The 27,446-nt window shown below is 42.0% G+C and overlaps 1 protein-coding gene across 1 annotated transcript in view; it reads left to right on the top strand.

Moving 5' to 3' along the window:
* Positions 1-26,582, top strand: part of LOC102757875 (sodium channel protein type 8 subunit alpha-like) — a 99,887-nt gene extending 73,305 nt beyond the window's left edge. Inside the window, exons 13-16 of the mRNA XM_015559559.1 lie at positions 10,399-10,531; positions 17,837-18,075; positions 25,628-25,801; positions 26,565-26,582. Of these exons, the coding sequence (XP_015415045.1) occupies positions 10,399-10,531; positions 17,837-18,075; positions 25,628-25,801; positions 26,565-26,582 (564 nt within the window). The remainder of the gene's footprint in view (positions 1-10,398; positions 10,532-17,836; positions 18,076-25,627; positions 25,802-26,564) is intronic.
* The last annotated feature ends 864 nt before the right edge of the window (positions 26,583-27,446 follow it).

The following is a 27,446-nucleotide window of genomic DNA, read 5'->3' as shown; positions in this document are numbered from 1 at the left end:
TGTTTCTGCCCCCTCCCCCCCAAGCCATTTCTCTCCTGTTTGCTTCTATTTCTCTCTTCAGTCCTGCCCGCCCCCTTTACTCTCCCTTTCCCTTTTACTTTATTATTTGCTCCATTTCCCCCATCTTTCCTTGTTTCCGATGATTCCTCTTCCTCCATTAACTCCTTCTTTTACTCTGCCTCCTTTTCCTTCTCTCCATCTTTGGAAGTCTCTATCTGCCTGTCTGCCCCCCCCCCCCGGCCCCCCACCTGCTGTCACTGAATGCCTCTGGCCAGCGGACCCGGAATGAGAAGCATCGTGCCACCGCCAATGACCAAGTCTGAGCAGGTTTAGAACTACCATTGCTTCTCCCGGCCACATCCTCGCTCCTCCTAGGGAAACAGCTTGGACTTTAAAGCTCTTATCTTTCCGTTTTAAAAAGCAGTATAGTTTTGAATCATGTTCTAAGGCTCTGCTGCAAGAATGAGAGAGGATTTTTCCAAAGAGGAGTGTGCATACATGATGCTGAGGTGGGAGAGGTACGCCAGGGAGAGAGAGGCGAGGAGGGGTTAAGGAAAACACTGCAGAACTGGACCTAGACATCAAAGGGATTGAAATGGAAATAAAGCGAAGGAGAGGGAAATAGAAGATTGGGGCAGGAACACATGGTGTACGAGGGAGGAAGGAAAAGGGAAGCAAAAGATTAATTTTAAATGTAATCAAATGTCAGGCTCTGGAGGAGTTGAATATAATAGCTTCACAAAATCTCTTGTCTAGGGGTTTGGATAATGGCTCTCCTCTTTGGGAAAACTGTCTCTTAACATTTCTTTAAATTCTAAGCTGTTTATACCTTTTTTTCTAGTTTTAAATTCTTATAACCTCAGTGATCCTAATCCTTCCTGTCTCTAATTCCTTAACTTTCCTCAGTCCCTCCTTAGCTATATAAGTTCCCTGAGATAGCATGTCAGTCTGTTTTGTTCTAACACTTCCATTTCCTCTAACACAGCATGAAGATAGCCAATCCTTTAAGTAGCATGATGCATGTGGGGAGGAAAACTGGACAATCAAGGTTGGAATTATTCAGAATGACCTGTTTTTAGCAGTTGCTGGCTGTATAGAGATTCAAAAGGCAATCAGGGTGTATTTGAAATCATCTTTTCTTTCCCTGCCTTTTTACTTAAAAGCAAAATACTTTCCCCCTTACATTTGTATAGCTCTTTACAAGCTGCAAATTACTTTTACATGTATAATTTAATTTGTTCTGAATAAAAATTCCATAAGGCTGACAAAATGGAGATAGACTATTATTCCTTTTTTTAGATGGGGAAGCAGACTCAGAGAATGTGTGCTCCTTGAGGTCACACAGCTCATGACTGATAGAGCCAGAATCTTAGACCTTTCAGAAACCCCCCAATCTGTTGTTTCTCAGTTCATTTTAATGTCTTCTCTGCATGTCACATAGCCATTGCTCTTCTAGAAAACTGTTTATGGAAAACCAGCAATAATTGCTCTAGCTGGTTTGGCTCAGTGAATAGAGTGTCAGCCTGGGATGGAAGGGTCCCAGGTTCAATTTCAGTCTAGGGCACGTACCTTTGTTGCAGGCTCAATCTCTGGCCCTGTGTGGGAGGCAACCAATTGATGTTTCTCTCTCACATCGATGTTTCCCTGTCTCTACCTCTCCCCCACCTTTCACTCTCTTTAAAAGTCAATGGGAAAATATCCTCGTGTGGGGATTAACCAAAAAAAAAAACAACGAAGAAAATCAGCAATAAAAGGGACAACAATAATAAAAAAGAGTGGTTATGCAATCCCTTCCAAACCAGGTAGTTGGTCAAAATAACTGTTATAGATTATCATCTTTACTTTAAATTTAATTTGTGTTTGATTTTCACAAATTCTATGTCTAGAGGTCAGTTTGGGGCTCTACAATTAGGTAGATAATTATATTCTCTGAAAAAAACAAGCAATGATATCAAAAAGGATGAGGGGTGTCAGCATGGGCAGTAAAGTTGGGGCAATTCAGATGCTGAGAACCAAATTAAATATTAATATCCTGGCAGTTCTTAAAAATATTTAAGCTCAGTAATACATCTCGTTTTTTCTTTGTAGAGAAAGTATGAGAAAAGGTGCCCAAGAGGGAGTTTGGGCTTCAGCTTACGGCACATGAGCAGGTTTGGGGGTTTGTTTTGGGTTTGGTTTGGTTAGCAGCTTCTGTTGTACTGTGTGGGAGAAAAACTGGAGAGGCAGTTGGGCAGATGGCTGTGGAATGTGAGGCTCTCTGCACCTCCTTGCATTGTAAACGACAGAGCTCTGCCTTTGGGGGATGAGGAGCCTACCCACTCAGCACCCTGTGAGCACTTAGGAGATTCTTTGCAGTGGTCCCAAGTGATGATGGTGACAGACTTGAGGATTCCCCAGACAAAGCAGTCAGGTCCCCAAGTGGCCGGAAGATGAGGTAGGGAGGAGTCTGTCATGCCCGAGGGCTTCATAATTAGGAAAAACTATTTTGTTAGAAGCCATAAATAACTTCCTAGCTGTTAATGGTGTGACTAAATATCTAAGTTACATTAATAGGCCAAAAGACAAAACACAAACAGAATGCATATAGTTTGTGTGTTAGATCTGTATGAAGACAGACTGCATATAGAAAAAAAATGACTAAAATTAACAGTAGTTGCCTTTGGAAGGGGAAAGTACTGTTTTTTGTCTTTCTTATACTTTTCTGTTCTTTCCAGTTTTCTATGGCGGGCATAGTATTTATAGCTACCATATACTGAGATCTTACTACACTCTGCTAAGCACTTCACACGCATGATCTCGTTTAATTCTTATAACCACCTTATTCGGTAGGTGTTTTATCCTATTAACAGATGAGACTCAGAGATTGAGTGACTTTTGGAAATGGAACTTGAACCAAGGTCTTCCTGATGCCAAAGAGAACTTCCTGACTGATTAAATATTAGCTCCTTGGGGGAAAAACAATCATTTATCTTAGGACACAATATGTTAATAATGTCATATGCAGAGCAGGGCCAGATGGGCCATTAATACCTTTTTGGGCTAGGATGTAGCGATTCTTACTCTCAAAACATTTTGGATGTGTCTACAGCCACAGTTTACCTTGTCTTCACCTGAACTGTTGGAGTGCCTCCAGTTCTATACAAATGCTTTGTGGTTCGCTATAGTAGCCGCTGATGGTTTACAAGCAGGCTCACACAATATTAATGTTTAGGCTACGCCACATCTGCATTTTTTCTTCAGAATCAAATTAAGAAATACCTTCCTTTTAAAAAAAGACATCCAGCCATCATATCGTCAAAGTGTCATCAAAAACTATGTCACATCTTCATTAATTATTCACTTGTGATTGAGTGGTGATTTTTTTTTTGATAGTTTAGGAATTTCTACTTTGGTTTTTGGTGAAACAGAAGATAAGGGGACTTTTCCCATGTCTTCATCTCTGAGATGGAAAAGTAGGTAAGAATCATAGCTCTTCACTCTTTAAGAAGGCAGATGCCACTGACAATCCAAAATCAAACGTAATTCAGAAATTACGACACATTAGCTTGCAAGTGTACAAACATCTCATTTCATGCACATGGTCCCTGCCCTATGAGATAGGTACCCTAGTTGTGTGCATTTCACTGAGGAGGAAACCAAGGCTTAGAACATACTGGTTGCACAGGAAGCAGTAGAGTTAGGAGTTGAATCTAACTGCAGAGTGTTAGCCATTAACCGTTATACTATACTAACGCTAAAGCCCAAGTTTTTTATTTACTTGTGTGATCCTAAAAAATTAACCTCTCTAAGCCCATTTCCATACCTGTAATAAAAAGATAAAGGGGCCTTTATTATAGGACTTATGAACATTAAATGTAATAGCATATAAAATGTGAAGCATATTATTGGATCCATTCTTGGTATTCAGGTTCTTCGTATCCAGTTTCTATTTCTCTCCCTATAATTTGTTGGACATTTTAGCCCTAAAAAGTAGACAGTGGGGTTTCTGCTGAATTGCCTGCCTTGGAGAGGATGGGGTTCCTTCTGAGATTCTAAAGAAACTTTCTCTGAGGAGAAATAATTGTACAGTTATTTTAAAGCAAAACACTACAAAAGTTCAAGAAAGACTTGAACAGAGATAAATGGCTAGGTTCCAAGGCCACTTCTAAAATGCTCTAAATTTTAGCTCCCAGAAAGGTGCCTGGACTGGAAGTTAGGTGCCCAGTACGCATTCCCATGTGAAAGCAATTTAGAATCAATAGCAAGTTGAGCTTCCTTGGGCAGAGCTGTAGGACGTGGGCAGAATCTGCTACCTGCAGAGGTTGCAGAATATCTCTGAGGACAGCTACAATTTAGGAGGCTGGAAGTCAGTGGCTAGATGTTCTAATAAACTTCACATTTGGGGGTAAGAGAAATGGAACAGATATATACTGGGTTTAAATTGCAAAGAACAAAAGTAAGGTTCTCAATTTCTCCCTCTGTTGCTGATAGTTTTGCAGGAAGGCTCCTTAGAAGCTGAATTTTCCAAAAGCAGAGGCTCCTGGCTTTTTCAAAAAGTCATTCATCCTCCTCCTCCTTCCCCAACAAAATGAAACAAAGTAAAGAAAACGTATCTGTACACCTCCATTTGCCAAACACAAAGCCAAAAGGATAGGGAAGAGGTTGGGAAAGTGCGTGTGATCTTTCCTCTGGTCCTCGGGTCTCATCCTCGGGGAGAGAATCAGGCAGCTGGACCAAAAGCAGAGGTTGACCTCACAGAATCCCGAGCAGAGTCTGGGTGGAAGGTGGCTGGGAAGATGCTTCTTTACGTAGGAGGGTGTCTGCTGCAGGTTTTCTTCCCTTCCATTGGCTGTAGTCTGACCCGAGAAACAGTAGCCCATGTTGTTGGTGGGAATGCAAAATGGTGCAGCCACTTCAGAATATAGTTTGGCAGTTACTAAAATAAAAATAAAAATGTAACCATAGAGTTACCATATGACCCAGCAATTCTACTCCTAGAGATATACCTAAAAAGTAGGTAGCCCTACTTCAATACCCAGGAAAATTGAAAACAGGTGTTTACACAAAAACTTATACATAAATATTTATAAAATTATTATTCGTCATAGCCAAAGAGTAGAAACAACCCAAGTGCCCACCAACTGATGGATGGATAAACAAAATGTGATACGTTTCTACAATGGGATATGACTCAGCCATAAAAAGGAATGAAGAATTGATATGTGCTACAGCACGGATGGACCTTGAAGAACATTATGCTAACTGGAAGAAGCCAGGCACAAGAGGCCACATGTCCTGCGATCCCATTTATATGAAATGTTTAAAGAGGCAAATCCCTAGAGACAGAAAGCAGACTATTGCTTGCAAGGGGCCCGGTAGAGGTGGGGATTGGGATTGTCTGCTAACAGGCACCACGTTTCTCTTTCGGAACGTTCTGGAATCGGATTATAGTGATGATTGTACAGCATTGTAAAAGCCACTGAATTGTACACTTTAAAGTGGTTAAAATGTTGAATTTTATGCTATGTGCATTTTATCTCAAATTTTTTTAAACTGAAAAGAAAGAAACAATATCCAAGTACCTGGACTTGCAGCCCCAATTTTGAAAACCTCACCTAGGGAGGAGGGAGTTGCAGGAACTACCCGCCCATCTTGGTATTCTTTGTTCCCTGATTTTAACAGATTAGATTTTCTTAGTAGTAAAATGTATTTTTCTCCTAATTCTCTCTTATCCACGCCCCCCCCCCTTCCACTTAGCACTTTTATGTAATGTTCTTTGTAGGCAGCTTTAACCTACACATCGTCGTAAGCAGTTAACAGTGGTGAATATGTTTGCTCTCTCTCTCCACTAATCAGTCTGATTGATGAATACTGAGAGTTTGCATATACAAACTGAAATGACCCGATCATAGTATAAAATAGAACTTTCACCCACAACTTGCCCAAGAAGCCAACCTCCTATCCACAATAAACAGCCCAGGAAGCCAGCCTGCTTTAATTCAAACTTATAAGAAGCCAAATTTCCATATTTATGACAATTCAGGGAGCTAAGCAATAACTTCTATACCAATCAGCCCCAAATGTCCATGACTTGATTAAGAATTGACAACTTCCCTAATTTTTGTCCCTATTCCAACGTAGGACCAACCAAAGGAAGCCAAATGTGCACCCCTAACAAAGCACATAGGGTGCCCAGCTTCTAGTCAACCTGCCTCAGCTGCCCCAGGCCAACAGACTTTAATCAGGGCATACCTGAAGCCTTCTGTCTCCCACTATGACGCTTTCTGATTCCTTTCCCTGCTTTTGAGTTTGCTAAAACACACGTCGTTGGCTGACTCCCTCGCTATGTCAGACAGCATACATAACCTGTTTTTCTTGTTTAGTTGATCTTTGTTTATTTCCAAAATACAGATACACTTTATACATATTTACACACTATGCATTCCATATTCTCCTGGCATTAGTACAATGGGCAGCCCTCACCCACGAGTTACCAGAGTTGTGGGTAAAACCGAGGTAGAGAATGAGCTCTGTGACCAGTTGAGGATTATCCCTAAGCCCTCCTTACCTCCAAATTCTCCCAGAAAGTACCCTCATACTCCTTTCTAATCTGACCCCTCCCCCTTCCGGACAACTGCTTCTGTCTTGTGTCACCATAGATTAGTTTTCTTTCATTCTTGTGGACTCATACAATATGAAATTTTTATTTGGCTTCTTTCACCCAAAAAGATGTTTTAGAGATACATTCATGTTGTTTTGTGTATCAGTAGTTCATTCCTTGTAATTGATGAGTGGTATTTCATGTATATTTTATGTATAAATATATCATAATTTGTCCATTTTCCTATTGATGGGCTTCCTTGTATTCCCAGTTTTCAGTAGCATGAATAAGCTTGCCAAGAGCATTCTTGTATAATTCTTTTTGTAGATAAGTATTTTCATTTATATTGGATAGATTTCAACTCACAGTGAAATTTTTGGGTCATATGGTAAATGTATGTTTAACTTCATAAGAAACTGCCAAAGGACTCTCCAAAATAGTTACATCACTCTTTTATACTTCTACTAGAGGCCCGATGCACAAAAATTTGTGCACTCGGGGGGTTCCTCAGCCCAGCCTGTGCCCTCTCGCAGTCTGGGACCCCTCGGGGGATGTCCACCTGCTGGCTTAGGCCCACTCCCCAGGGGATTGGGCCTAAGCTGGCAGTCAGACATCCCTCTGGCAGCCCGGGAGCCCTTGGGGGATGTCCACTTGCCAGCGGGGAGCAGGACTAAGCTGCAGTCGGACATCCTTAGCGCTGCTGAGGAGGCGGGAGAGGCTCCCGCCACCACCACTGTGCTGGCAACCATCAGCCTGGCTTGTGGCTGAGCAGAGCTCCCCCTGTGGGAGTGCACTGACCACCAAGCGGCAGCTCCTGCATTGAGTGTCTGCCCCCTGGTGGTCAGTGTGTGTCATAGTGACCAGTCATTCCCAGTTGTTCTGCTGTTAGGGTCAATTTGCATATTGTCCTTTTATTATATAGGATTAACAGTGTATTAGAGTTCCAGTTGCTCCACATCCTAGCCAATATGTGGTTGTGTTAATCTTTGACTTTAGCATCTTAGTGAGTATAAAATATGATCTTATTGTCCTTTTAATTTCCATGATGATGAGCATTTTTTCATGTGCTTATTGGCTTCTTATATCTTCTTTTGTTAATTGCTTATTCAAATATTTTGCCCATTTAAACTGAGCTGTTCCTTTTATTATTGATTTATTAGCTTTTTATATGCTATGGATATAAATCCTTTGTCATTTATATAAATTTTTAATTTTGATTAAGCCCAATGTATCAGTTTTTTCCCCTTTTATGATATTTTTTGCATCTGCCTGAGAAATCTTTGCCAATCCCTAAGATTGTCAAGATATTTTCCTTCTATAAGCTTTATAGTTCAGGGCTTTACATTCAGGTCTCTGATTCAGCTCAAGTTAATTTTTGTGTATGGAACTACATAGGAGTGGACCTGGGTGGATATCCAGTTTTGTAATACCATTTGTTAAAAAGACTTCCCTATCTCCATTGAATTGATTTAACTCCTTGGTCGAAATCAATTGATGTAGTAGGTGTGGGTCTATTTCTGTATTCTATTTCTATTCCCTTGATCTATTTATCTATGCTTATACCAATACTACATTTGTCTTAATTATTGTAACTTTATTACTCTTAAAATGAGACAGTGTAAGCTCTCCAAATAAAAAATATTTTAAAATATTATTAAGTAATCTTTTAAGAGATATTTTTGCTATTCTAGATAATATTTCAAAAGATTTTCCTATGCTAGATCCTTGGTATGTTTTTATATATTTTAGAATCATCTTGTTAATTTCTTCAAAAAAGTGGAGAATTTTGATACTGATTGCACTGAATCTAGAGGTCAATTTGGAAAGAATGAGCATCTTAATTATAATGAGTATTCTAATCTATGACTATATTTCTTCCCTTATTTAACTCTTCTAAAGTTTCTCTCAGCAAAGTTGAATAGTTTGTAGTGGGGGGTTTGTATATCTTTTCTAGATTTATTTCTTGGTATTTATATTTTTTATAATTTTTAAAAAATCATGAAATGATAATTCTTAGACAGCATTTTCATTAATTTTGTTTTTAATATTATTGTTATTAAAGCCTGAAGAATTTATATCTTGTTATATCCAGCAAGACCAGAAAATATTAAGATATAATTAGTACCAGAGCTACATTAAATGCAATTTCCTCCTTCCTTGAAGTATTAGCTGGTCTATTAGATCGTACCGTATCTTAGGGATCAGTACTAAGAAGATTATCTACCACGTCCTACAATTTTTCAGAAGGGCAATTCAATAAAAATCTAGACTCAATAAATGCCAGAAATAAGAGTGTGCATTGAATGGGGCCTTTCTTTGTTCGTTTTTAGATGATTGTCCTTTTTAAAATGTAGTAAGTAGTTTATCTGATTTATTAGATGTTGTGAATATCAGGCTGGGAATTTTAACCAAAAGTGGCTTCTCAAGGAAATACACCTCATATGACCTGAGGCAAGGGTTAACTAGTCATTCTTACATATACAGATGTTTGTAAATAATGAGTCAGGAATTGTCAAGAAAATAGTGCTTTTTCCGTTCTATTTCTTCTGCAGCTCTGCCAAACAAAACTGTAAGGTAAACCAGATGCCTGAATCAGTGAAAATTTGATGAAACATTGTGATGAGATAAATTATAATCTGCCAGAAATTTTCTTCTGTATGGTTCTTAAAAACTGAACATATAAGAACAGAAAGGCTTTCTGATGTACCTCTCCAGAGATAATTATTTTCTTTTTAAAACTGGTAGGATCACTCTGGTATGGATCAGACAGATACTTCTCTAGCTTCATACAAACATTTCTCTTTCTTGGCCTTTGGTGATGGTGACTTTCTCTGCCCTGTGATCCTCACCAGGAAAGGGGCAGCCGACTTTAGGTGGATAACGTGTTAAAGTGGGCAACATGGTTACTAGAAAGCTAGGTTTTAAGCCATCCCATTGAGCCTGATCTGATGTAGAATATTCAGGTTGGCACAAAGAACACAAGCAAGGAATACGAAGAAACCATCTACTGTAATCTAATTGACATCATGAGGTGCCAGTGGTATATTGACCACTATGGAGCATGTAAAAATATTTTGTATAACAATTTGATGGTACTTTCTGCACTTTTTATTTCGTTGGGGATTTGAACCATGCAGGTTAACTCATAAAATAAAATTTTTAAAAGACAAGATCAACACATATGATGCAATGTATTTAATTAAACTAGCTAAACCTTACCATGCTTCTTTACAGTGGCTTGGAGATTTGGGGTAGAACTTGTTAACATTCAGTTAGGCCCAGATTTGGCATTTGGAAGCAACAGTTTGGTAGAGTGATGGTGCTCCTACACATGGAGGGAACAGTATTTGTAACTCTCAGTGTGATTAGGGACATGGCCCTTAATGAAATTTCAAATGGAGGTGAATTTGACTTATTCTATGGTGTGGTCCAATTCTAGTCAAATGCTGCGGATATGAGACGAGGCCAGGAAAATTCAGGGTCTGCTTCTGATGGCATTGCCCCAGGGGACCTGGTCTTTCTATTCTAGGTTTGGAATTAAGCAGATGAGGTATTTGGGTCCCAGCCAGACTCGGGTTCATTGTAGATTTGTACAAACTTAAATGACTTGGTCTTGTCATCTATAGAAGTAAGGATAGTCCTTGGCTAAGTTATAGCATTCTGCTTCTTGAGGTCAATAGGATTGATTATAGGATTAAAGTAAGAAATTTAAGGAAGAGCATATGTTTCTGCTCACAGCCTGGATTATTGATCTGGTAAGGCCCAGCCTGAATGTTTATAAGACTACTCACCCCATTTGCTTTTTTTTTTTTTTTCAGGGTACAACTGAAGTGGAAATTAAGAAGAAAGGTCCTGGATCTCTCTTAGTTTCCATGGAGCAACTGGCCTCCTATGGGCGGAAGGACAGGATAAACAGTATACTGAGTGTTGTTACAAACACACTAGTAGAAGGTATGTGCCCTGTGATGTCAGTCCAAGCTGCTGAGATACAAATATGTAGTGTGCTTGATAAATATAATCCCTGTCCCTTGGTCTGAGTTTTGCAAAAATTGCCTCTAAGCTTTAGGAATAGTGTGCTGGTCATAGAAACCAGCAGCCCAAATCTGCATGCAGAGAATTCAATAAGGACTTCAAAGTTGCTGCCAGCATTGTGCACAGACAGATAATAAGTATGAAAGAGTGACATAAGTGTGAGCTAGAAGATCTGAAGAAGTCTCTGTAATTTTCATCACGAGGAGCCAGTGGGGTGATGTAAGGCATAAAGGAATATAGACTGAACAACTGTGAAGATAAAGGATAATGGAATCCCATCGCCCCAAAACATACCTTCTTCTTTTCCTTTTCAGATACTTAGAACACTTATGGTTTTCCCTTAAGGATGAATGTACTGTGCATTTCGATTGCGCCTAATTCTGCCTCTCTTCAAGCACTCTCATATAGCCTTAAATACGTTTGATGTGTGAATAGATGCGCTGAAACCCCTCTTCTCCAGCACTGTGCCACCAACAGAGCAGCTGCTGTTGAATTGTAGCATGCCTGCAGTGATGTTGCTGTCAGTGCCCGACCTCAGCATTAGGTGGCTCCTCCATGACGCAGTGGGCATGCTCAGGAACACCTGAGAGAGCTCCAGTTCCCACTGTCCCCAGCAAGTGCTAGCTTTCCATGCAATCAGGGTCTGCATCCCGGGCTCCTCTTGCTTTCTTTAGAAGTCGATTCAGTGGCGAAGTTTTCTCTCACAAGTTCTGATTGATTCTGTATGAATCTTCTTCATTTGATTCGTGTTGATTTAGTTGACTTGTCCCATTATAGACCCAGCTTTTTTCCCCCAATTACAGTTAGAATACAATATGAGTTTCAGGTATTCTACATAGTGATCAGACATTACATAACTTACAGAGTGATCACCTGATAAGTCTAGTACCCGTCTGACACCATACTTAGTTATTTCAATTTATTGACTATATTCCCTATGCTGTACCTACATCCCCATGACTGTTTTTATAACTGGCATTTTGTACTTCTTAATCCCTTCACCTGTTTTCACTCAGTGCCCCAACCCCAGTCCCATCCAGCAACCATCAGTTCGTTTTAGGTACCTATGAGTTTGGTTCTGTTTTGTTTATTCATTTATTTGGTTGTTTAGATTCCACATATAAGTGGAAATATGTGGTATTTGTCTTTCTCTGTCTGGTTTCTTTCACTTAGTATAACTCCCTTAAGATCCATCCATTTTGTTGCAGATGGCAAGATTACCTTCTTTATTATGGCTGAGTACTATTCCGTTGTATATATGTACCACACTTCTTTATCCGTTCTGTTACAGACTATTCTTGAGGCCTCAAATTGCCTACCTTCAGAGTTCAAACACCAGACTAACCCAACCATAGCCAGAGTCTCAGATATCAGGAGACTCAAAATGATCCTGGTGTCCTTGAGACAAGTTATTTTTTGAGTCATTGAGTCATTTAAGACCAATACCACTTTGTGAGTGTGTGAGTGTGTGTGTGTGAGTGTGCGTGTGTGAGTGTGTGTGTGTGTGTGTGTGTGTGTGTGTGAGAGTGTGTGTGTGTGTGTGTTGGGCAGGGGCGTCTGCGGTGAAGGGGGAATCCCCAGAAAGGATCTCCCTTGAAGTGTTTACAAGGAGTGTTTATAAGGCGCTACACTTTTCCCTGCCTAATCTGGAGAAAATATCAGGTAAAAACAATACTGAACCTACTGCTTTCAGCCACCTAAACAACTTCAGTGATTCCTGTTTTCTTTCCATCCCATCAGGGTCCTTGCCGATAGAACATATTTAAGTTCTTTGTAGCTTATACTTAAGGTTGCAGGTGATAACTGCAGATCATTTCAAGATAAGAAACACTAGTTTAAGAACCTTGGCTAATTTTATTCTTCATTTGAACACCAAGACAAGATTTATCTGAGTATCTATGGCAGCTGAGAAAGAAAACTAACGACCTCTAATAGGCATATTTTATTATTGGCAAAGACATTCAGAGCAGGAGAACTATCGAAGCAATGCAGCAATTTTTTATTGATTACCTCGGTGACCTAGCACAGGGTTTGGCAGAAGTAGATGCTCAGAAATGCTTGTTGAACTGAATCTTGCTGAGCTTGGAGTGGTGGGGAGTGGTGGTGTGGCAGGGTTTCTGCTGGAGACCTAGTACTTTTGTCCCTGTGCTGAGTTAGATCTAAATCATTGGCGCTTTACTGCCTTTCTCTACTCCCTTATTTTCCTGTTCTCCCTCTCCTCTTCTTTATCTTTCTGTTCGGCTCTACTCATTCTCCACCCACCAGCACACACATAAAATAATAATAACAACAACAACAACCCTGGCCAATGTAGCTCAGTGGTAGAGCATCAGCCCACGCACTGAAGGGTCACTGGTTTGTATCTGAGCTTCAGGTTCATTCCCCCACCCTGCTCTGGGTGGGTGCAGGAGGCAACCAATGGATGTGTCTCCCTCACATCGATGTTTCTCTCCCTCTCTTCCTCTCTCTCTCTCTCTCCCCTCCTTCTCCCCTCCCCCTCTTTTCCTTCCACTCTCTTTAAAAAAAATACCAATAGAAAAAATATCCTTGGGTGAGGATTAAAGAAAAAAATAGATGCAAGGGTAGCTCAGAGGAGATGACTGTAACTGTGTTCCTGGGTAAGAGGCCATTCCAGTTCATTTCCCCTTTTCTAAGCCCTGAAGTTCACATCACTTTTACCTTTACTGCCTGTTCCTGCTCAAACATTCCTCCTATCCCCTCTCCTAGTAGTTGACTTCCTTTGATAAAACTGATGAGACAACTGCTGTAAGCAAAGAACGATGAATGGCCAGAGCTGAATAATGTGAAGAGGGAATTACAGACCCTAAGAAAGATCATTCTGGTCCCTCTGGATTAATGGTCGCTAGATCGCTACAATGTGAAAAGCTAGCATTGAATGAATAATTGTTCCTGCTTTCCAGACCTTCAGTTAGGAAGCCCTGACGTTTTAACCCAAGTATTAAAATTATTATTATTTAAAATCAAAGAAACAGACTCCTACCTACCTGCTTAAAACTACAGTGGAGCCCTAATGGTTTGGCTCAGTGGATAGAGCATTGGCCTGTGGACCAAAGGGTTCCGGGTTCGATTCCAGTTAAGGGCGCATACCTAGTACCTTGGTTGCAGGCTCCTCCCTGGCCCAGGCCCTGGTCAGGGCGTGCGCAGTAGGCAACCAATAGATGTGTTTCTCTCACATCAATATTTCTCTCTCTCTCTCTCTCACCAATGGAAAAATATCATCGGATAAGGATAAAAAATATTTCTTAATAAATAAAACCACAGTGGAGAATTCCAGAATTCTGTAAATAATGAGAAAGTCCTGCCTGCTCTGCCTCACCCCTGTCCGGTTGCAGACATGCTCACCGGGATCCAATAAACTCAGCAGAATTCAGTCAGGGGAGCCATCAGCTTTGGGGATATTTCAAAGGCCTGGAGGTGGGGTGTAGGCAGAGAGTAGTGTAGTTTGACTTCTCAAAGCAGAAAAGCCCTGGAAGAAGGAAGGGGAGAGAGTAGGTAAAGTAAGAATGAGGACGTAGTGATGGTACTTGGCATTACTTATTCTCGGGTTAAACAGTTTGAAACGCTCCCCTATAGAGGTAGCTGGCTGTAGCTATTGCTGCCACAAATGACTTACTCATTCTTTTTTAAAAATATATATAATATATTTTATATCAGAGAGGAAGGGAGAGGAGAGCCTGCAACCAAGATACATGCCCTTGACTGGAATTGAACCTGGGACCCTTCCGTCTGCAGGCCGAAACTCTCTCCACTGAGCCCAACCAGCTAGAGCAGTGGTCGGCAAACTGAGGCTCACGAGCCACATGCAGCTCTTTGGCCCCTTGAGTGTGGCTCTCCCTAAGCCTTAGGAGTACCCTAATTAAGTTAATAACAGTGTACCTACCTATATAGTTTAAGTTTAAAAAATTTGGCTCTCAAAAGAAATTTCAATCGTTGTACTGTTGATATTTGGCTCTGTTGACTAATGAGTTTGCCGACCACTGAGCTAGGGCATACTTACTCATTCTTTTATTCAACCGACAAACATCAGGTGTCAGCACAGTCACTTCTCTGGCATCTCTCTGCCTTTCCGGTGCAATGGTAAGCTCTGTGAGGATGGGGACTCGCGTTCATCAGCGTTTTCCCGGTGCCTCACAAACTATAGGTGCATATACATTGTTGAATTGAATTGAGAGAAGCCCCTGCCTTCAGAAACCTCATGGTCTGCCAATGCCACCATCTCGGTGGAATTATGAGGCCCTCTCTGAAAACAATTCCCAGTAGCCCTGAAGTTGAGACCTGCAGTACCCTCTCTGAAAACGTCCAGGAGCAAGGTAAGGAAACCCCACAAACCTTTGGACATCTCATCCCCCATGTTAACTCATTCCTCCAAATCAGTTACTTCCCCTATTCCAGGCACGTGAGGCCATTAAGTTTGCAAAGTTGTGAGTTACTTTATACACTTCCTTATTCACCTAGTGATCTTTTCTAGTTCCTAACATTCTATGTTGTCTTACTTTGGGTGAAATGAAAAAAATCCTGAAGATCTACCCTTTGCTCAGTAAAGGTGGTTAAGAGATATCTCATATCCCTCTAGGAATCTTCTTGGTGCCCCACAGGGCAGAGAAACCCCTCTTTGCTGTCTGGTAAAGACTTGGAGCCTAGTCTATATATATAAAAACCTAAGTGACCATTATGACCAGAATAACTGGTTGACCAGTCGCTATGATGCACACTGACCACCAGGAGACAGGTGCTCAATGCAGGAGCTGTCCCCTGGTGGTCAGTGCACTTCCACAGCCAACCTCCGCCGGTCCCTCCCCCTGGCCAGCAAACCTCCCGCAGTCCCTCCCCCCATCCCTCCCCCAATCCAGCAGGCCCCATCTGGCAGCTGGCAGGCCCCAGCAGCAGCTAGTAGGCCCCAGCTGACAGCCAGCAGGCCCCGGCTGGCCTGGCCCCAATAGGCCCTGATTGCTGGCCAGGCTTAGGGACCCCACTCGTGCACAAATTTCGTGCACCGGGCCTCTAGTTCATTATAAAACATTACAATTGTGTCAACTGTCAGAAATGTGAACAGTAGCTGCTTCAACCTCCACGTGCATACTGTGCTGGTGAACAGCAGACATTTAGAAATGGGAGGAGGTAAAAAAAGAAACGGAACCAGATTTCCAAATATGTACTACAAGAATTTATGGAAGTAAGAGAATGAACCTTTTCATTTTATTTCTTTTAGGAGGGGGGAAGAAAACTAAATTTACCTTGGAAACGGAGGGAGTTCTATGAGGAAGAAGCCAAAGCAAATTTTCTTCACAGACTTCCTTTCCCACGCAGACTCCCACGTGGCGCTTACTGTGGCCCTTAAATCAGAAAAACCAAGGCAACCATTTTCTTAGCAACCAGGGAGCCAATCAGAAACCCAGCAAAGCACCCCATCTAAAATAAAGCCATTACCACAGGCACCATCCAACTGGTTGGAAAAGGGAAAGTAGACTAATTGAAGGTTTCCATCTTGTTGGTGGTGAAATGTTGGGAAACTTTCCTTTATTCCATGAATGATTTGGTTTTGTCAGAAGAATTGGGCAGGGATCGGGGGGTGGTGCCATTATAGCCAACCCTCTAGAACCAATACCGTGCCTCTAAGGATTATCATGCTGACAGGTTTGCAAAGTTACATCTCCTAACATTCTCCAGGATCAAGATCCTTGGACTTTCGGAATCCTAGCTATTATATTTCACACTCATTTTGGGGAGAGCTTTGTTCTGTAGGGCCTCGTGCCCAGGTGGTTGTGGCTGCCAGCTGAATGGCTCTCTGCCTTTAGGGTCTAAGCATCCTTTTTGGTCTTTGCTTTATAAACGACCTTAGAGATGATCTAGTTCAGTGATTTTCAGTCTGTGTTTATCAGAGTCCTAGGATTAGGGAAGTCCCTCAGGAAAGGAATAAGTCAGTTGGACTGGCTCTAAGCTCCTCTTCTTGTCTCAACTAGAGCAATTCCTGGTTTGTGTATTTACATATTGGGGCTTACATAAAATCATGTTTGGAAGAAAACGGGTTCTGTTTCTAAAAGAGACAGACAGAAAGAGAGGGATAAGACAAAAGAAGGAGAGGGGAAGAAGATGAAGCAAAAAGGAAAGGATGAAAGTGGGAAAGGGTAAGAGAGGACGAGGAAGGACGAGGAGAGATGAGAAAGGGGAAGGAAGGGAGGAAAGGGAAAAGGAATGTAACAACATTTCTTACTGAATTATGAATTGTAAACTCACTGACATACTTCTTTGGACATACGAACACATGGTGGCGTGGTTGATGATGCCGATCCTGCTGTAAAGATAATAACAATAGCAAATATTTCGGCAGCACTTAGTATATGCTAGGGCAGCTGTTCTCACCTGGTGTGCCAAAGCACACTGGTGCACCGCAAGAGTTTTTAAAACATGCAATATCTAACTATTTAATCGGGTACTGACCTCTTTTCCCTTAGATTGTCAAATTAAAAAATGACAACAGCCAACACAATAATAACTGTCCAGTGTGAATGAATCAAAATTATACCTTTTTTTTGGTCAGATCAGAAAAATATATATAATTTGGTGTACCGCAGAATTTTAGTCATTGGCTTATGTTGTTCTAGGGCAGCGGTTGTCAACCTGTGGGTCGCGACCCCTTTTGGGGGTTGAACAACCCTTTCACAGGGGTCACCTAAGACCACTGGAAAACACATATATAATTACATATTGTTTTTGTGATTAATCACTATGCTTTAATTTGTTCAATTTGTAACAATGAAATTGGGGGTCGCCACAACATGAGGAACTGTATTAAAGGATCGCGGCATTAGGAAGGTTGAGAACCACTGTTCTAGGGTCTTCTGAGGCACTTTAATTTAGCTCATTTAATTCTCACAGGAAATTGAAATCACTCGCTCAAGTTCCCACAGGTAAGTGTTGAAGCCAGATGAGATTCCAGAGGCTAAGCTCCTGACTCCTCTGCGTGCTCCCGAACAGATGGGTTGAATTTTGTTTATAATTCGATCATCGTTATTAACAGGGAAGTGACCTGGTACTGATCCTGCCTCCTCTCTCCCTTTGAGAAGGAAAACCGAGGGACACAAGGGAGAGTCTGCACTTTGTCCTCACGTGATCACGGCGATGATGCCCCGTGAGGATCTGCAGCCGTCTCCTTTGTCCCCACACTGGGATTGAGGGGCCACCTTTGTTCTTTACTCCCTGCAGAGCTGGAAGAGTCCCAGAGGAAGTGCCCGCCGTGCTGGTATAAATTCGCCAATACGTTCCTCATCTGGGAGTGTCACCCCTACTGGATAAAACTGAAAGAGATTGTGAACTTGATCGTTATGGACCCTTTTGTGGACTTGGCCATCACCATCTGCATCGTCCTGAATACACTGTTCATGGCGATGGAGCACCATCCGATGACGCCACAATTCGAACATGTCTTGTCTGTGGGGAATCTGGTAAGACAGAGCGCCATCTCCCGATTTTGTGATCTGAACATGTGCTGCCTGTAGGACGTGTTTTTCTGAGACTGAAAGCAGGGGTTTGGTTGAAGAGAAAGTGATAGTTAATTGGAAGGCAGATGCTCCCACATATGTCGCGGGCCCCAGCCGCTTCTGCTCACTGTTGTGACCCCTGGGCTGCTTCCTCCTGCAGAATCGAGAAGACGTCCTTCTGTCCGCTAGGAGCTGCTGGCTGAACGCCAGCTGTGGTGACGGAATGGGAGGCCTGGCACAGGCTTCAGTAGCCTGAGCCAGGGACTTCCGGGTTCTCCTCGTTCTGCTTCTCACACTGATTCCTGCATCGGTCCAGCAGATCCTTCCCCTCTCACCCTCAGTGACAACCAGCACACAGTAGGGAGCTCTTTAGTGCATTCAGTGTAGCTGTAAATTGGCCTGCACGGTCACACTCCTACCCAGATGGGGACTGTCTCGGGGACATTTTAACTCTGGCTGGTTTCCCCTCCAGTCCAACTTCCGGGCTGTCATCCAGTTCCCATTAGTTGATCTGGGCCAAGTTTATTTTAATGTTAGTGTAAGTCTTATATGTCATCTATGATATTAATTAGAAGATAATATACACTTTTGAAAAACAGATTACACAACGGAGTCTGAGGTCAAGTAGTTGTTATCTGTTTTACTTCTTTGGTGCAAAAATCAGGAGTTGGTTGAATTTGATAGATAGTAAAGAATTAGTTGGAAAGAATCCTCTAGGTCGTCTGGGCCTCTTTATTCTTTAGGAGTCTCGCCATAGGCATGTCTAATCTTTTGTTACCATTTAATTTGAGCATAATCTCTGCCTGGTATATCTTTTTTTCTCCTCTGTTCCTGCCTTCCTCACCCTTCCTGTCCTCCAACTTCTCGCCCTTCCTCTCCCTATCCTTCCCTACTCCCTTCACCTCTGTCTTACTCTCTATCTCTTTCTCTGCCTGTCTCTGTGTCACACACACACACACGTTTCTGCCTTAAGTCCTAATGCACTATTAAAGCATTATAACACCGTGTTGAGTTCTGATTCTAAAAACACATGTGGCAAGAGCGATCCTTTGAGTCCGTTGAGTTTCCTGGTACACACCCAAGGTGATTCTGTGGTCTGTCCAGTTTCCATGTCTAGGTTAGCTCACTGCTTGATGTGAACTCATATGCAGCCTGATGAAATACCCATAGTCTTTTTTTTTTTTAATCCTCACCTGAGGAGTGAGGATATTCTTTCCATTGAGTTTTAGAGAGAGTGGAAGGAATGGAGGGGAGGTAGTATGTGGGGGCAGGGACGGAGAAGAGAAACAATGATGTGTTAGATGTTTCTAACATGGGTTGATTGCCTCCCACTCATGTCCCGAACAGGGCCGGGGATTGAACCTGCAACTGAGGTACATGCCCTTGACGGGGAATTGACCTGTCCAAGGGCCAACGCTCTAACCACTGAGGAAACTGGCCAGGGCTGAAATACCCATAGTCTTGAACTATGTCCAGGAAATGTGCTCACTGGCTCTGAAAGGTGCCTCAAGTAAGCTTGCTGTATAAGTAGCTGGCCATCAAGCAGAATTTTGAATCAACCAACAATATTATATAGATATAAGTTTTATTGTATTAGCCATGAGTTAAGTAATAAGAAATATGACTTGATGGATTTTGTTGGTGGTGGTGCTGTTGCTGCTGTTTTCCTTATAGCATTTTTTTCTCAAAGTTTTTACAGAACAGGTTCTCAATTTCCAAGGGAGTCTGAGAGACCTTTTCACCTACTACCAGCAGAATGGCCCTCAAACCAGCAAATACCATGGTTTTTCCCTTTCTTAAAATTCTAAACAGATGTAGGGCCACACCTAAATTACAGTTGTGAGCATTCAGAAGACCTTGCCCAGAACCATTGGTGAAGAAAGAGGATATGGGAGGTCGTAATATTTACGGACTCCATGCGGCACACTAACCACAACCAGGTTCTGCAATAAGCAAGCACTGGGTGGGGTGGTGTTTCAAGGGGGAAAGTGAGGGTACAATTAGCAATGGGGATGGCGAGTAGTGCGTGGCCAGGATGCTTTGGACTGGCTGATGGGTTACATGTGAGGGCGACGGGAAAGAAATGAAGAATAGTGCCTAGATTTAGGGGGGTAGTTACAGCAGGGGAAATGGCACGACTGAGGAAGGAACAGGTTTGGAGTTTTAAATCAAGAATTCTATTTGGATGTATTCAGAATGAGATGTCTATTTATTCAGAGTGAAGATGCCAAATGAGGCGGTTTGGTATGTGCTGGACCTCGGGGAAACTTGCATTATGAGTGTTTTCTGAATAATAACATAAGCTCAAAAATGTACTTTTCTGCCAATTAACACACGTGCTGAGTTTGGCAGAAAGAACACAGAATTAGAAGTCGGAAGGTTTGGGTTTTGATTCCTGTTTGATACCATTTAACCGTAAGTAAGCCATTAATTTCTGTCCAGAACTGTTGCAGATCTGTAAAATGAGGCTAATACCATGTCATCCATCAGTGGGTGGGAGGATAAAATGAGAACTTAAACCAAAGTTTTTGGAATCATGAAAAGTACTCTATAAATCTTAGGAACTGTATTAGTGTAACTCAATAGGAGAACTTTCAAAGGCTTGGAGATTTGGGCAAAGTCTTTGATAGAAACCTGAGAAAAAGAGGATAAGAAAAGGTGAGACTAACCCGATGTGAGCACACCCTTGACTTCTTGTTGGAATGAGAGGCTTTTCCCACAGCCAGGACAGTGGTTAGGTGTGTCTGTCTGTAGAGGTGCAGAGAGGTATTTCTGAGGGAAGATGAGAACAGTCTTCTGTAAATCTATAATCCCTGCCTCTTCTGCCCTCCTCACAAGAAAAATCTAATAATAGAAGGAACTTTACAGATAATTCAATCCACCTCCCGTGTTTTCTAAAGGAAGTTGAAGCCCAGGGCAGCTATGTGACTTACACAACTTTTGTATTGTTTTTCATGATTCTTTTCTTGCCTTTTTTTGCAACCAATTGAACACAACAGTAGGTTTATAAGGTGGTTTTTTTAAACAGTCGTACTGGGAAGTTCCAAGTATAGTATACACTTTTTTTTTTTTTTGAGAGTAAGTTGCTGACCCAGCCTTTCACCCCCAAAATACTTTAGTGTGTGTTTTTTATGGACAAGTGCATTCTCCCAGAGAACCTTAATTTAACGTCAGAGTCAGGAAATTAACATGGATTCATTGCAGCCATTTACTTCTCAGGCCCCTTCAAGTTTTCCCATGGGCCCCAGTAATATCCTTTATAACACAGGATTCCGTTTCAGAGTTACAGATCACATTTAGTTGTCCTTTCTTTCATCTTCTTCAGCCTGGGTGAGTGCCTCAGTCTTCCTTTGACTGTCATGACCATGACACTTCTGAAGACTACAAGCCAGGTAGTTTGTAGAATTCACTCAGTTTGGGTTTGTCTGATGCTTCCTCATGGTTAGGCTTAACACATTTCGTACCACTCAGGAGTTTTCTCATGTTTCGCGCGCCATCGTTAAGGACCGCTCACGAGTGTTCTCGTTTTTCACGCCCATGGAAAAAGGAGTGAATCTAGATACTTATGTAAATTTTGCTTGTTCCCTCTTCATAGAGGAAAATGTTTTACACAGTACCATACGTTAAAAAAGTACTAGGAACTTTAATTGTTTAATTGTTTTTGTAAATAAAAATGTTATAATTATTGAAAAACAACACCTAAAGTGCATTATGATGATTTAAATAACATGCAGTTTGCCCAAAAACGTGCGGTCCCTGGCGTATGTCTTAGAGATTTCTATGCAGTACGCAATGTGTTAAGCTATGCATTTGGCAGGAATATCACACAAGTGAGGCTGTCCTCTCATTGCACCTGCCAGGTGGCACACACTTTTCATTTGTGTCATTACTGGTGATGGTGACTTGGTTGAGGAGGTGCCTGCCAGGCTTCTCCCCTGTAAAGTTACTCTTTACCATTTATAATTAACTAGTGGCCCGGTGCACGAAATTCGTGCAGGGGTGTCGGGGAGGGGACTCAGCCCAACCTGCATCCTTTCCAATTGGACATCCCTCTCACAATCTGGGACTGCTCGCTCCTAACCACTCACCTGCCTGCCTGATTTCCCCTAACCCCTCTGCCTGCCTGCCTGATCGCCCCTAACTGCCCTCCCCTGCAGGCCTGGTTGCCCCCAACTGCCCTCCCCTGCCAGCGTTATCTCACTCCCAACTTTCCTCCCCTGCCAGCCTGGTTGCCCCCACTGCCCTCTGCCTGCCTAATGCCCCCAACTGCTCTCCCCTGCCAGCCTGATCTCGCCCCTAACTGCCTCTGCCTGGCCCCCAACACCATGGCTTTGTCCGGAAGGAAGTCAGACGTCTGGAAGATGGCCGGTTGACCGGGTCTAATTAGCATATTACCCTTTTATAAGTATAGATAAGTATCTGTGATGAAGGTACTTTAAAACTGTCTGAATTTTCTGTTCTTCATTAAATTTCTGATTCACTCCTTTACTTAATTATATCAGTATGGACTCATGGTTTTCAGTGTTATCCAGTGAGTTAGAACTGTCATTTACTTCGATGTTTTCACCATTCCAGATCGTGCCAATGGGAGTCCCTTCAGGATGGCTTCTGGGTCCTTTCATCGAGTTTTCATTACTTCCTTGTTTTCTGGTACCACAAGATTTCCCAAGCTAATTTTACCTTTTTTCTGCCTCAGGCCTGGAATTAGCCATTTCCCAAGCAGCCCTGGGTTAGTAGAAAATGATATTTAGAAGTGAGGATCTATTGGAGCAATATGCAGACCTCAGCCCTCTCAGTGCAGGGCTAGCTGCTGCTCTTAAGCTAACTGTATACTATGCTGAAAACCGTGAGTTCATGCTGTCACTTCCAGTTCTAACCCAGCCCTGCAGGATTCATTCTGGTTTTCTCCTTCCTATGTGTGTAGCTCCTTATCTAACAAAAAGAAACCTGGTTACCATTGTCTTTAATAGGTTAACTTACTTGACCAGAAGCCACTGTTGCCTCGAACAGCTGGATGCCCTCCCACTGTTCAGGCTCCCTCACTGGTGTCCTCCATGTGGACCCCTCCTCATACTTCTCAGGCTCTGACACCCAGGCCAGGCCACCCCACACATTCTTGTTTCCCTCACTCCACTTAGACTTGAACGCCTCACAATGGGCCTCCCCCACCTGAATCCCCCCGCTTCAGCCCACTCCAGGCTTCCCCTGCATGAAAGCTCTCCATCCTGCTTACACGCTGATACCCTGTGCTGGGCAGCCATCCTCATCCCAGTCAGCTTGTATTGGGCTGCCCCCCCAGGTGGATCCCCTCTTTGGCCTGCACAGGCTCTGACCGCCCACGCCAGGCTACTCCCATGCTCAGATGCTCTGCTTAGGCCCCAGCACCTGGGGGCCATTCACCCCATTGGAAGGCAGCACCATAGGACTGTGCCATTGTTGATTTTCTCATAGGGACCACATTCTCACAGTACAGATACCCCGTAGTCAGCCAGCCAGTGCTTATTACCGGGCACTTCCTGTGTGTTCACCAGGAACCAGTGGGACAGCAAATGCAGCCTTTACCTGGGGTGCATCAAGCAGACGAACATGTCTGTGTAGAGAAACCGTTGATGGGTTTGCACTTAGGGTAAAGTGTATGTCCGGAGTTGACTAGCTGCCCTGACTTTCCCTGGCCTCACTTGACAGGATGTTTTATCTGTAGATCTTAGCTTGCCCAATGAACTTTGATTTTGCTTAAGTAGATCTCTTCAGGGCATATTTTCTTTCCATTTTAGAATACTGCATCTGCAATGTAGAAAAATGGGAAACCACAGAAAAGTATATGGACCCCAAAAACTGGTAGCCCACTTAATCTATTTTGATATTTATCCTTCAAGTCATTCTGGGGTTATTTAAAGTCTTCACCTCTAAAAAACAAAATATTTAGTAAGAATCTGATGTCATGTGGTAAGCTTGGAGCGAGGGAACTGGTTTGTTCATGGCATTGTACTTCCCTGCTGCCTGTCATGTGACTAAGGACATGGGACACAGAGGGCATTAGGCAGCACAAGGTGCTCTGTCAGGCAGAGGAGTGGGAGACAGGTAACAGCGATTTTACAACTTTGTCAAAGTGTGTCCACATTTGAAAAAAGCAGAAAGGAGATACATAAAATGGATAGTGTATGCAAGGTGATGAGACTATGGATGTTTTTCCTGTATTTTGTACACTTTTAGCAATGTTCTGTTGCTTTACTATTTAAAACAAGAAACCCTGTAGCATATGTTTAAGTTTGATAAAACATAATATCAAATCAGAAATAATGCTGTGTTTTCCTAATATAATTATAAAACAACTAGAGGCCTAGTGCATGAAATTTGTGCACTCAGGGGAAGGAGAGTCCCTCAGCCCGGCCTGCACCCTCTCGCAGTCTGAGAACCCTCAACGATGTCCAACTGATGGCTTAGACCTGCCCCCACAGCAGTCGGACATCCTTAGCGCTGCCGCAGAGATGGGAGAGGCTCCCGCCACCGCCACTGCACTCACCAGCCATGAGCCCGGCTTCTGGCTGAGCAGCGCTCCTGCTGTGGGAGCGCACTGACAACCAGGGGGCAGCTCTTGCATTGAGCATCTGCCCCCTAGTGGTCAGTGCACATCATAGTGACTGGTCGTTCTGCCATCTGGTCGATTTGCATATTAGCCTTTTATTAAATAGGATGAGTGATTTTTTATTTATTTATTTAGGCAAACATCCCAGGCATGCATACTCAAATGACTGCTGACCCTTTAGAAGCAGTCACCTGTGTGGTATTCTCATTGCTTAGAATCATTTTTCAGCTACATTTAAATCATGTGATTTGGGTGGTTCTGGCAACAAAGATGTAAACGTTAGGGCTGAGTACTTCATTCAAGAGGAAAATAAGGCCCTGGCCAGGTAGCTCAGTTGGTTAGAGCATTGTCCAGATACACCAAGGTTATGGGTTCCATCCCCTATCAGGGTACATACAAGAAGCAACCAATGAATGCATAAATAAGTGGAACAACAAAATTAATGTCTAGTCTCTCTCAATCTCTCTCCCTTCCTCTCTCTAAAAATCAGTGAATAAAAAATATTTGAATGAAAGAAAGAAAGAAAGCCAGTGTTGTTCAGTGGTTGAGCATTGACCCATGAACCAAGAGGTGGTCACTGGTTCAATTCCCGATCAGGGCACATATCCCAGTTGTGGAATCAATCCCCAGTAGGGGGTGTGCAGGAGGCAGCCAGTCAGTGTTTCTTTCTCATTGATGTTTCTTTCCATCTCTCTATCCCTCTTCCTTCCTCTCTCTGAAATCAATAAAAATATATTAAAAAGTAAAAATAAAAATAAGACTTTCCTGCATCATGTGGCGTGGTCATGGGACATCCAGATATTGATTCCTCGGATGCAGAATCTAACCAAGGCTGGTTCTTGAGGCTTCTTGGATATATGATATTCAAAGATGGTGATAAAGCCATTCTCCTGTTATTTCTTTTTCTTAACCCATGCGTTCCCCCTTCAGGTTTTCACTGGAATTTTCACAGCGGAAATGTTTCTGAAGCTCATAGCCATGGATCCCTACTATTACTTCCAAGAAGGCTGGAACATTTTTGACGGATTTATTGTCTCCCTCAGTTTAATGGAACTGAGTCTAGCAGATGTGGAGGGGCTTTCGGTGCTGCGATCTTTCCGATTGGTATTCCACATTTCTCCAGTTTCTTTTTACATTTCCTGTCTTGCAGATACCAGAAGGAGTTTTGCATAAGTTAATTCGATTTTTAAAAATCCTTAGCTATATTCTGCTCCCAATTCCAGTTGGCTATTTATTGGTTTAGCTAATAAAACCTTGAAAATTGTCCTGCTAACCACCTAATGTAGAGGTTAGTTTTTATAATCAGTCAACAAACAGATGTCAATTTTAGGAAGTTCCTCCTAAGGTAATGGTTAATGTAAAAAATGAAGGAGGGCTCCCAAGGACTAGTCTGAGATCGTATTTGGATTTGCTTGTGGACCTATCTCTTTATCCGAACATCTCTCTGAAATGGCAAAAATTCCTCCTTATTCAAAGATGGCTTTCCTCGTTGCTTCTATTTTGGTAACTCCTTCCAGAAAATGAAAATAAAATAATCTTGAAAATATATACATTGAGATTAGCTATTGAACATTGGCTTTGTTTTCCATATCATTAACTAAGAAGGATTTTTTAAATGAATGTATTTGAAGAAGTTAATGTGTAATTACTAAAATGACTCTGAAAGAATAGTGAACAGTATCTTCAGAATAATTTCCCATTAGCATAAGCATAAATGTGATGTGCTGACTAAGTCCCTTGAGAAGATTCATGGATCCTTCACAGACAAAGCATCAGAACTGGCTTAGGTTTCTCTCTCCCTATTGGGAAGATACCTGTGCACTTGCAGCTGAAAGAATTTAAGGTGTTTTTTTTTTTTTTTCATCAGGATCGTCAGCATATCTAAGTAAGAGAATTGGAATAGAGTAGAAATACTTGTAAAATAGAGATCTCCTTCAGTCCAACTCACAAACTTAACATCTGCCAAGTTTCTGGAACCTCTGCTTACTAGTCTTTGGTTAGGATCCAGCCCACAGTAGACTTTTTTCTTTTTCATAATAGACTTTTTGAGAACAGTTCTCATTATCTACAAAATGAGAAGCAGGATTAAAAGATAGAAGCCTTAGCACTAATATTCTTAATAAATTTGAAGCCAGTCAAGAGGGGGAAATATGACTGACCCAGATATACACAGAGCAACACCTGGTAAATCTTGAACCCTCAGATAAGACTAAAGTTTCCAATAAAATAAAAATGTTCAAGTCAATGCTGTTGCTTCTATTAGAACTCCTGTTACATTATCTTTGAGTTGTTAACTTATGACTGATGATAACCTCATTACTATCATTCCATTCATAGTCTTTATGCATTCTCAGGCTGTTAGCCAAGACCTTGTAATCTGGTCACATGAATGAATATAGAATATTGAAATTTCATGATTGACATACCAAAGTTCCGTCCTCTGAATTGGTATCAACACAGGGTGGGGCAAAGTAGGTTTACAGTTGTGAGTACATGAAGCACAGTGTATTCTTGTATTATTATTTATTAATTATTGTATTATTTTCCGTACAAACGATTGTAAACCTACTTTGCCCCACCCTGTATAGTCCCTTCTCAGAAGATGTTTGACATATGTGGAACCTCCCCTTCTCGGGAGTTGTGCTTTCCTTCCAAATTATTCCAAACATATCACAAAGTTTCATATCATCCATTAATTATTTATTGGCAAGCAAAACAGCTATTTAGAAGTTTTAAATGCTTTTTTTTA

This window comes from Myotis davidii, unplaced genomic scaffold, assembly GCF_000327345.1.
Source record: "Myotis davidii unplaced genomic scaffold, ASM32734v1 scaffold233, whole genome shotgun sequence".
Classification (NCBI taxonomy): domain Eukaryota; kingdom Metazoa; phylum Chordata; class Mammalia; order Chiroptera; family Vespertilionidae; genus Myotis; species Myotis davidii.
The sequence above is the reverse complement of the archived record's forward strand: the minus strand, read 5'-3'. Positions and strand labels throughout refer to the sequence as shown.